Raw genomic sequence first — 12,202 nt, 5'->3', positions numbered from 1 at the left:
AAACCCAGCAAACAAAAAAAAAAAAATTATGTGCCTTAGATGTTGAGTAAGGATATATAAGCCACGAAGAGTACAAAACATATATATATATATGGAAGTTACTTACCAGTACACACTGGTTTCGAGGGGAAATCAAATATATCCATGAATTATTAGTTTCTACATACCGAATATCTACTGATTTTCGTCATTAGTGTTTCACAATTACACAAGAGGATTATCCAATGTTCTGCTTGTGTTTTCCACATCAATGCTGCTGACATCACTTGTGGAAGGCTGCTGTTCCTTGTTAGCGTCATGCTGATGGAGGACCATATCTGTCTCTAACACAGGTTTCGGCGCATGTATCCAGGTAGTTGAAGGCGTCGAATAGGTGGTAGGGGAAAAGTGGGAACGTGACGGTGAGGCCCCATGACGGTCGTCCCCCATCCGTCCTGACCTCTGATGATGTTGTCTTTGGTCTTGCTGCCGTCGTTGCTCCCCCTGACGATATCTCTGTTGTCTATTTGGTTCCCTGCTTTGTCGCTGTTGCTCTCTTGTAACCCCCACCAGTTTCTTCTCTATAGGGTTGGTGTCTCCGTTTTTGATTTCCATTATTGATAGGTCTATCAGTTTAACGAATAAACGACCTCCTGCCGCTGACCAGGCATCTAACACTCCATCGTGTTGCCGCAGACGATTTAGTCTTTGTAAATTTAATTTAGTCAGGTCTTCTGTGATGACAACATTTGAGCCCTTAAGTCGGTTTCTTGTTTTGATGACCTGATCTCTGTCCTTGCGCGACACGAATTTTATGATCACTGGTCGAGGTTTGTTTGTTGTCACTCTCCCCAATGAAGTGTCGAAATTTTGGCACTATCAATATCTGTCAAACCAAGCACATGCTGAATCGTATACAGTATTTTTTTTTTTCACATTCTGCAGGTGTTTCTTCTTTTCTGTCTCCCTGTATCCCAAACACACGTATGGATTCACGTCGTGAGTACTGTTCCAGCACGTTGATTTGTTCCATCTGCTCTGCACATTGTATTCTCAAACTTTGTGATTCTTCCTCCAAGCTTTTTACTTGTTTTTGCGTTTGTTCTAAGATTTTTTTAAGATGACCATTTTCTGTTCTTAATTCAAACAAAGTGCTTGTGAGAATTTCTATTTTTTTATCAATTTGCTCAGCAAGTGAACATCTGCTGTTTTCTATCAGCTGTTTCATCGAATCGGTCGTTTTCTGTAAGGCCTCGAGTCTTTCTACAATAGCAGCATTGTCACCTTGTTTGACGAGAAAGGCCTAAGTAAGTAACGATTGTTGCCTGTCTCTAGACTGCGACGGCCTACCTTTTTTGGAATTACTATCCGATCTCTCACGAAGACGGCCTGTTCTCTCTTCTCCGTCCGTTATTTTGGAGCTTTCCATCGCACTTTCTTCAGAACTTGAAGCCTTCTTTCTTTTCTTGTCCTTTTGTTTCCTTGAGGTCATAACCTGGCCTGTGTTCACCAAAGCTTAGAGTTGTTTAAGAAGTCGGCAGAAGCAGAACTCACCACATCTCACAATCGGTTATTCTTTTGCAACAACAACAACAACAACAACAACAACAACAACAACAACAACAACAACAACAACAACAACAACAACAAAATACTCAGCGGGTGCAGAAATCTTTCATCTGTACATTCCCTGATTTTTTTTTACTGCTTTTCAAACATCCTCAACATCGATTGAAGTAGGTTTAGGGTAAATTTTCTCTCCCATAGACAGGAGCATGACCGTCCGCCATGTCGAACATCGCTCACCCAGGTTCGTAAATACTTCCTCCAAGGTCCACATGATCTTTACACCAAAAGCTGTCAGTGAACACAACACGAAGCTGCGTGAGCCCAAACAATCCTCATAATATAAATTATTCCTTTTCTTTCCTTTAACTCCTGCATCCTTTTTTTCACCTCTTCATCTTTCGCCCGATCTCTTTTTCAATTATTTTATTCTTTGTTATTCCTTCTTTTGTTTATATTTTTGTCCTGTACTTTAATTTAGTATAAGAAAAAGTGTAGCTGAGACAGTCTCTGAGATAGCACACATTTTTAAAATAAGCTCTTCATGTTAAATGTTAAACATTACTCTTGTTATAGTCAGAATAATGTCAGAAACTTCATCTTGTCCACAGCAATCATTCCACACAAGTTTCTCCTTGTCACTGACTCTTATAACGGGATCCACCGCATAGACATCGACACGGGAAGTAATGTTACAATCCGTCCCAGTGGTATACAGAACCCATTTGGTATTGACTACGATCCAGTAGACGGTCGTGTTTATTGGTCGGATACAGAGGACGAGACCATTCGATCCGCTAACCTTGATGGCAGCGACGCTCGGCTGGTTCGCAATATTATTCATGGTAAAATGACTTACACAGACACCATGGCCATTTGTTTTGTACTTATTAAAAAATATCTAAGAACATTTTGTAATAATAAATAGAATTTATACAGCTTATTTTTTTTTTACTAAAGAAAAGACTCACAGTGCTTGACAGAAAGTTAAAAACAAAAAATAGACACAACATGCCTAGTACACTCAGGCCCATGTCAGCAGCCAAACTGACAGAGAAACATTCAACACCAGCAAACAAAAAGACAAAAATCGTAAAAACAAAGTTCGGCAGGAGAGTTAGGTATTAAGCCAATCGTTTAACAGTCATAACGATGCGGAAAAATGTGTTTGATAAACACATGGAATAACAAAACTACAGAGAAATTATCGTGTGCACAACCTTATATCATAAAGTTGTTATGCATGTTCTAATGAGAGAACAGACGAGACTGCCGATGATATGCTCATACTTCAGCTCCTACAACAATGAATGACACAGAAGTTACATTACAAGTCAAAAACGTTTATGAAGCAGTTTACTAAAAGAGTTTTACATCCTTGTTGCTGACATACGGATTAAAACAAACAACAAATACAAGATCGTGAAACTATGGTAGTAGAGTCACATGAATAGCAAAATGGTCCACAAGTACCACATGGCAAGGCGATGTTAATTAAACAATCCAGAAGAGGGCAAGTGTCATAGCAAACTCATTAATCAACAGGACACACGGGTGACAGAAATTTACAAACTAAAAACAAAAAGAAATGAAAAAAGTCACAAGCTTGTTTCTTTTAGCCAGTAAGGATTGTTTACTAAGGTTACCATTGTTTAATAATGTTTGTTTGCTGTGAAAGCAGCCATGAAGAGTAAACAATCACCTAAACGTCAGGGTTAGACACGTTTTTCTCCCTGTCATTAGTCAGATTGATTTATGTTACTGTAGTCTAATGTGTGTATGTATTAAGTAAAATCACTGTGAAGTACACAATTACACAAAATCACAAAATAAAGTATCTTTGCAAATTATTTCAGTAAATTATAGCGTACATGAATTATATCATATAAAGTATAACTGTGTAGTTAGAAAAACATTCACCACACTAAGTCCTTGATTTTGATACCCAGAATTGCAAGCAGTTAAAGTATTTTAAAAATTATAAAAAAATGGAGACTAGAGAATGTTATATCAAATTTGTAATTAAAGTTGAAAATGAAGGACAAGAAACTGTTCTTACCAAAGTAAATTATAAAATTGTATTTCTTGAAAGAAAATTAGACACGATCATCAGGGCGGCGCTCTGTCCGATGAACAGACTGTGGTAATGGTTACACACCATGTAAAAATAAATAAATATAATATGTTAGCAAATATTCAAATTTATAGCCAACATCTTTTTTTATTTTTTTCTAACAACTTACAAAACTTAAAAATGTGATTTACATTGTGTGCATAGGTCTGTGGTAAAAATGACTTACAGACGTAGCTGCTTAAGTTCTCAAAGATTTTGATTCTAGAAATTTGTGTTGTTGGTTCATTTACCTATATTCTCTACAGGTGTTTGAATAAGTGTGATATTATCATAAATACTCATTTGTTAACTGTCTTTAAGGAAGTTCTCTGTGGGGCCTATCGTTGGACTCTGTGTCGAGGCTACTATTCTACTCCGACGACGGCAACAAGGTCATCGGAATGATATCACTGGACAACAACAGTCATCATATTGTCGTCGATTCAGACATTGGTCAGCCTATGGACATCGAACTGGACAAACACAATGGGTGACTATAATTAGATTTGTAAATAATGATAACAGCATTGAGTTAATTCATTTTAATACCTTTACGATGCCGAAAAATAACAGCAATTAATGTTAGAGAATTTATTCATCACATATATACAGAAAAGCGATTTATATGCTAAGGATGCCCTTGGGACATAAAATAAAGATAGAAAAAACAACAAAACCAAGGTGTAAAGGAAAAGAAAAAAATTCGAAATCTTTGTGTTGAAATGTGAGAGCTGCAATCAGAGATTGAGACCAAATATAAATGTGATTGAGTTCCGCTCTCCAATTATTTACACAAACAACAGTGTGCTGTACTGGAGTGACTACAGCAGGAGTAAAATAGAGAGGTGTAACTATGACGGCTCGGACCGTGAGACACTAGTTTTTGCATCCAGACATCTTGAAGGTCCTAATGGTCTTGCTTTGGACACAGAGGGTAAGATGTTTAATTTTTCTTGCATTTATTGCTTATTTTTATAGAACGTACTATGATTTTTGTTCTTATTATTTTTTGTATTATAATTTATTTTGTTTTGCCTACCTACTTTAACAATTTGTTTACATTTAGAAAGTAGGCTTTTTTCTTTTAACCTGTGTATCGACGATTTGTTGTTGTATTCTCGTACCTTACCTTTCTTTACTTTTCATAAATTGATCCGTAAGTATAAATATTCGTGTCTTTTCATTCCTGCTTTCTCTTGTACTTACTGTTGTTTGTGTTTATACATATGTATGTGATGAATGAATGCATTTATGAATGTGTCAACGGGTGGATCAATGGGTGCGCACGTGAAGGGAGGAGACTTTACTGGGCAGATGCAGACACACAGCTGATAGGATGGACGGATGTGGACAGCAAACTTTCTGAAGTTTTTTTTAAACAGGAGAACTCATATTTTATGGGCCTGGATATCTACCAAAACGAGTTGTTTGCCACTGACTGGGGACCTGAACAGTGAGTGCTATTGCGATTTTTCGTTCTCACAAAGAAATAAAGAATTTGTTGTTAACATTGGAATGCAAGGTAGAGGATAGAGAAAAAAGCCTTAAAACTACATGTTCACGTAGCCACAGTGAACAAAGTTTCATGCTTCCTTTTTATTGTGAAGCTTTATAGAAATTTTTTCGTTTCTAAGGAAAGTAAACATTTAATTTTACGAATAATACACTGATTAGTTACTTAAGTATGACTTATATTCCACACACCTTGCCTTTTTTGTTGCTTGGTGAAGAAATTCGCCGGTTCGGACCTTTGGAGAGGTATAACAATTGAAAAATGGAAATGTTGTATGTAAAATACCGTAGCAGAAAATGACTAAGTCTTGGTTTTACTACTTGCCATTAATTTTTTGGATAGGTACCTGTCGGTGGGGAGTGAAAATGCGAACGCATGGAATCATTTTAACCTTTTTGGGTGATAGTGAACAGGTCCAGGGATTTTTGTAATTAGGGAAGGTTTTGGATTTAATGACATTTATTTTACAGGTTGGAATATTAATTTCTGGCAAAATGACTTTTACAGAATATTTTGTAAACGTACTATTTTAAAAAGAACAATTTAAATATTAAACTTGAGCTCATACCAAGCAAAAACGTAAAAAGTTTTCATTCCTACAACTTTTGTGTTATTCAGGCAATATTTCAAGTATATGGAATAAATATATTTTGTAGTACTGTGCCTGTTATACTTTGAGATATATTTTAAATTTCTGTTTTTGTTTCGGCGAGCTTCTCGATGGTATCTTCATGGTATCTTCATTGAAACCAATAAATACAAGGAAATAAAGTGGACACGACTCAGCTAGAAAGAAAGTTTTAGTGATCTTGGTGTTATTTTTATACAGAAATCTGGCACAAACAACACACATCTATCGCATTGGCAAGAATAAAACAATGATGTCAAGTGTACAAGTTAAAGGGAGAGTAAACGATGTTCATGTCTATGCCGAGGAAACAACACGTAAAGGTCAGTAAACAGTCTGTTCTACAGGAATAAAGCACAAAGAGGAGTCTAATGTAGAAATGCAACAAAAATATTTTTCTGTCATTTCTCCTTTCGTTTGTCTGTATGTTAAGCGCTTTATTGACTCGCAGCTTAAAATGCAATCAAGCTTTCTCTATTCATGTACATTTTCTTCACTCAGAAATTCTTTCATCGCTTGGTCATGCGTTTTGGTTTGCTTTAAGCGGTGGTGAGCGAATCAACTCTTTCACATTCGCCAGTCGGTCCCTTTATTGGTACACTACATGTGTCGCTGGTTAACTGGTTTTGCGTTTCTTGTAGCATATTCGTTACACTCTTTACGGGCACCTGTCATGAAAGGCATGTATTCACAGGTGTATATTTTGCCATACCTTTGACTGGATTATTGGCAATGTGGCTGCACATCGTATCAAAATGAAGTGCAGATAAAAAGGTTTTTGATGTTGTAGATGTTGTTGCTGTTGTTGTTGGTTTTGGTTTTGAGGGAAAGCGGTGATTTTGCGCTGTGGTGGATGGCGATCTTTGCACGATTAGGGTATGGTGGATATGGGTGTAAGATGAGGGGTGACTGTCTTGTTACGCTGCAGGTATTGTCTATTTTGTTTGTGCTCTCTTTTTTGATGGAGATTCGTTTTTCCAAGTCTTTCTTGGTGATCAGATTAAACCGTGCCGCTTCGTACTGCTTATATACAGTTACCTAAACTTTCATGTGATACAATTAACTAAACTTTATAGTGGTTGTTGTCCTTTCAACAATATTTTAATTTCTCGAATCACAGGACCAAACGGATGTGGCAACAACAACGGAGGCTGTAGATACATCTGTCTACCAACCCCTGGGAACAGAAGCAAGTGTCTTACTCCGTTAGACAAGTCACATGGTTTGTATTAGATTTCTAGGATTAAAAATGTAATGGTCAAGAAACTGTCAAATCCTTTTAAATTATTGATGAAAGATGAACATGTTTTAAAAAAAATCAAAGCACTATAAACAAAAAGAATATAGGTCAGCTGCTGCTTAAAGAAGGTAAAGTGTTCTAAATTTAATTTGCAAAAGATTAATTTGTTTGAAGTAAATTCAGTGACGTTTCAATGGCTATATCAACTTAGTGACAAACTTGAACAAATAGAAGATAACGACTTAATTCTTTTTGGACATTAAATAACCATAGCTTGGCATTCCTGGCAAGTATGGCATTAGTACAACAAACGAGTAGGCTACCAATGTAAGGAATCAAACAACAAGAAATGACAATTAACTATTGTCTATAACGTTTCCTTTTGCTTTACCTATTTGTCAATAGTTGTGATTATAGTCACGTGACTAACTCACTTACCTTTTTTAATCTGGATGTTAATGACCCTCTCCATCCTTATTGTTTGCTTCGTGATTCCTCTTTTTGACTTTTATGTTTTTATCTGAATAATTCTTTTCTTATCTCGACAATCTTACCGTGTCTACTTTTTTTAGCTTTGAACATATGCTGCTTCGTGAAAGTACATAAACAACACGTTTATAATGTTGCATAAACATGTTGAATAAAACATTCACAGTTCTCTTTTTATTGTCTTGTAAAACATTACTTCAGTAGCCTCACCTGTCACTTAGTCATTAACCATCAGAGCACTGGCAAGAAGACAAAGACTCATGAGAAAGCCACGAAACCTGGGTTAGAGAACCTGGACACAACGTACGCGTGCCATTGTGATGTTTATAACAGTGAAGACATAAACAAGAAATCATCTAATAATAAACCAGGCATCGTCTAAACTATTAAAATCTTCTGAACTTAAATCGTCTGAACTTAAATTATACTGGGTATCCATGTCTCCGGAGAAACAGCTGTCCACTATGATGTGGTTGGCGGACCTCGTAGAAAAGTCACGAAGGACAATCAGACTGGTCACTACGTGTAAAGTGTCTTACATGGACTTCGAGTACACAGCTCATCACCTCATTGCAATGCAGCGTTGAACTACTGAGACTCAAAAATATTTTAGTGTGAGCGAGGCAATAATAACTGTCAAAGATGTTGATGAAATGTGTATTTAAAAACTAATGGTGTAATAGCTGTAACATTAAATGTGCAGGTAGCACAGACACCATTGAGACCCATTTAACTTCAGGCTAACTGTTGCATGAATTTTGCATTGCTTGTAAGTCATTAAATCCTTTTGTACTTGTGATATAATTGTTACTTATTTTGCTCAGTGTAGAGCAGAGTTTGGGGCTCCTTACTCGCTTTGTCGCTCACTGGCTAACGTGTGAAGATTATGGGTAACTTTTCCTTGCAGTGTTATACAACCTTAGCACTGTCAACCACATGCTCAGTTTTCCCTGGGTTAACGTCTTGCAAAAACCACAGACAAATTGTAACAAAGGTAGAAAAATTGCCTTTAGTTAAGCTCATATTGATAACCACCATTTTCGGTTTGTTTACAAGTCTCAATGTAGATTAAGACCTTCCAAACTATTGTCGTACATCTAAGGTCCTCTGGTAATCTTTTGGACGCGCTGTATATCACCATATGGTTCTTAACTTTCTTAATAACAACTGGCATGGTTTTGAAAGTGGAAGGCAAAAGCTTCAAGAATTTGTCTATGATCTCTGAACAAATTTTTGAACGAATGTTATTCTTGAAGTCTTTCCTGTAAGAAGAAATAGAAAACTAATTTAACCAGACAAGAATCTACTGGTTTGCCAGTCGCACCAACACACTGAGCAGATTTCCACCTCCCTTACCCTGAGCGGCTCATGGTTTATCCGAACTCTAATGTCCACAGAAGTGGGTGTAAATATTTGTCCCCAGCACTAGTCTCCAACCCAACTTTTACACAGACCGTAGACCCCAACAGCCCAAGTCTTCCTTGCTGCAGCCAGCGGGTTCCTACAACGCTCAGATGTCCACCAGCAGTCGAAGAGGGTAAAATGTCCGGCAAATCCTCTGTCAGCCACTGCGCTGCGCCATACACATCAAATGTGTCCACCAAACTAAAGCTCACCTTACAACAGCAACATGTCTCTACTGATGGAGTAATACGACTCATGGATTGTATGATGAAAGAAACTTTTTCCTGGGTACTATCCTCGTCTTGTCACCCAACAGTCTGGAGAGCCATCAACTATCCGATGGGCTTAAGGTTATGCACGAGAGGACAAAAGTATCCAGGTGCTGACATAGAGAGTGATAATAACCTGGTCTTAGCGATTCCTGGGCATCTTTTAAACAATCCCGAAAAATCTGTTTATTAAGAGAAGCAGCCAGACTGAACTTGATGGACTACGCTGCAGACAAAATACCTTGAGGCAACAAAGAGGTGCTACTGTCAACAGCCCAAGAACTTCTAAGGAGTCAAAGAAAGAAACTACCCTGTTTCAAGGACGATATCCTAGTTCTCTGTGACTAAGACCACCTTGAAAGAAGAAAAAAATTCTCCAATAAAATCACCTTCCAAATACAAAGAGGTAAACTTCCATCAAGAAAAAGATGATCGAGAACGAACGATACGCCATAGAGGAGACAATGATACAAGATGTAAGCACAAAGGCATAACAACTTCTGAGGATTCTCACTAAGAGGTCTGCAGATTACCCCATCTCACATAAGGGAATGATGTTTTCATGTAATGGAATGAATATTGCTAAGATCTGTTAAACTTCACCAAGTATTTGAGATGCACTGCACGTAAAAGTCTCCGATTACGTCCATAAAAATAATTAGAAATAATTGAAAAATTTGGGAAAAGCGGAGTTATGAAATACATAATAGAACTAATTAAATCTTGGTTGCATTTTATTTTTTTTTATTTTTTTGCAAAACTTGCTAATATGATAAAGAAATCCAATATAGAAAGGAATTAAAATATTACATTAAGTATACTTAAAAAAAATAATTTCTTCTTCTTCGGTATCTGTTGTGTCTCTTAAAATATCTAAATCACCGTTAGTTACAACTTGGATTTAATTTAGAGATGCGCAGACACGCTTTCAAGACAACCTAAAAACTTTACTTCAATCGCTTTCATTTTTTATATCGGGTACTGCCACAGAATGTTACTGTTCTTTATTTCCAGGATGTGGTGAATATATTTCCCCTAGTGGCTTCATTTCGTCTCCATCATATACTAGACAGGACCTGGACATTCTGGATTGTATTTACATAATAAAGACAACACCAGGCCATCGCATCACCTTAACATTCCTGACACTTGAAACTGAAGATTGCAGATTGGATTTTCTGCAGGTTTGTGGTTGGTTTGTTACTGTATATTAAGGATTTTTAAAGGTCTTTTAGTTAATATAAATTATGTGCGGAAATAATTTGTGCAGGACAAATATAACTTTAATTATTAATTGCTTTTAAGTATTCAGCAAACTGTATGTCTTGTACAACGATATGCTTATAGGAAAGTCACTGTGACTAAGTGTCAATTTGAGGTTTCTTTCTGATATGGCAAACAACAAAACTCTTATGACCATGAGCAGTCATCATCATCATGACTACTTTTTAACTTCATTGAATTTATGTTCACATCCTAAGATCCGGGATGGAAGCTCCGAGCTGTCACCGTCTATGGGTATCTTCTGTAACACGAGAGTTCCGGACAGAGTGAGGTCCACGTCTAACACCATGTGGATCAGATCCCGGTCTGGCTCACAGTCAGGCACTGGCTTCAATGCAACTTACTCCTCAGGTAAAACAGTTTTTTTTCCAAATTACTACAATTATTTCGTCTTCCCCTAATGCGTATATTTGTACTGATTTGTCAAGAACATGTAGAGTACTCAAAAATAATTATTCGTCCTAAGGAGCTTTTCCATTAAAGAAAAAACAAAAACAAGAACCAAGAAAACACGTGTTCAGGAGCTTTCCTGTTTTGTAGTGCAAATGTGAATACTGCTTTTGCCCTTTTTCTTTTTTTTTTCAAATTTCTTTTGATGAAAACACCTGATCAACTAGTGTGATCATATTGAAAATATGACGATGGTATACTTCACGTCATATACAAAACTCCACTAACATACTAATTAGTCAAATGACATTTTATGTTATCTACTACATTTCAACTCTCATCAGGAATGTGATTATTTCATTAACCCTTTAAATCCTGTAAGTGAGCTCCCATTCGTCCACACGACATTCACGCTCTCTCAGTCGTGTCCACTAGAGTATACAACACATCACCACCACGACAACTCCGGGCATTCATGGCAACAAGTCTGTCTTTCCAATAAAAAAGCAGCAATAAAAAACTACTTTTAAACGAATAGAAACGGCAATAGTAATTTTATCTGAAATATCTCATAGCTGACTCATTATTTGCAGACAAAAAGCCTCATGATCACAAATACCGAATAGTATTGTGTATTATGCTATAGTATATACTTAGATCAGCCTTTCTGACTGTGTTTACGGCTCTATACAGACATGTCATTAAAACCCTGACAGAAACCCTGAGACAAACAGGAAAGTACAAGGCCAGATGTCGTGTAAGGTGGTAAAACACTAAAATCATGAAAATCTCGCAAAACACAAGAGTTCACATCACGGGATCCACAGGTTGTTCACAAGATCACAACGTGGCTACATTCAGAGGGCAGTCGATGAAATGAAACTTCCTCTATCCGTACTAAGCAATTAAATAATTTCATCCTTCTCTAAGTCTCTCTGTACTAGTCTCTGTCTCTCTCCTAAATGTAAAATGTGAAATGCAAGCTTAATCTGTTCAAAACCCTCAGCTAACACTAACATCTCGCGAGGTTTTTTAACTTGTGAAGCTGATCAAAACTGACTGGTTTGTAAATATTGTGCTGCTTTCTTCTACGGTCCATAGGGTCTATGTAGACAACAATGTCACTGAACACAACAAGAAATATCGACAGCCGAAACAATCCCAAAGATAATTCACCTTCCTTGTCCTTTCTTCTGCTACTTTCTCCTCCTTTTTCACCTCTTCTTCTTCTCTGATCTCTTTTTTCATCTTCGTTTATTCTTTATTATGCTTCCTTGTATTTATGTTTATGCCTTATACACTTTTCCGTTAATAAAAGAAGCAAAAT

At 36.9% G+C, this 12,202-nt stretch overlaps 1 protein-coding gene across 1 annotated transcript in view; it reads left to right on the top strand.

The window, feature by feature from the left end:
• The window catches only part of LOC112556882 (low-density lipoprotein receptor-related protein 4-like), a 454,098-nt gene that overhangs the window by 92,123 nt on the left and 349,773 nt on the right, over positions 1-12,202 (top strand). Inside the window, exons 13-18 of the mRNA XM_025226300.1 lie at positions 925-978; positions 2,157-2,390; positions 3,980-4,148; positions 4,462-4,592; positions 4,952-5,111; positions 6,001-6,122. Of these exons, the coding sequence (XP_025082085.1) occupies positions 925-978; positions 2,157-2,390; positions 3,980-4,148; positions 4,462-4,592; positions 4,952-5,111; positions 6,001-6,122 (870 nt within the window). The remainder of the gene's footprint in view (positions 1-924; positions 979-2,156; positions 2,391-3,979; positions 4,149-4,461; positions 4,593-4,951; positions 5,112-6,000; positions 6,123-12,202) is intronic.

Source organism: Pomacea canaliculata, linkage group LG2 (genome assembly GCF_003073045.1).
Source record: "Pomacea canaliculata isolate SZHN2017 linkage group LG2, ASM307304v1, whole genome shotgun sequence".
Lineage (NCBI taxonomy): Eukaryota > Metazoa > Mollusca > Gastropoda > Architaenioglossa > Ampullariidae > Pomacea > Pomacea canaliculata.
This window is presented reverse-complemented; position numbering and strand designations above follow the sequence as displayed.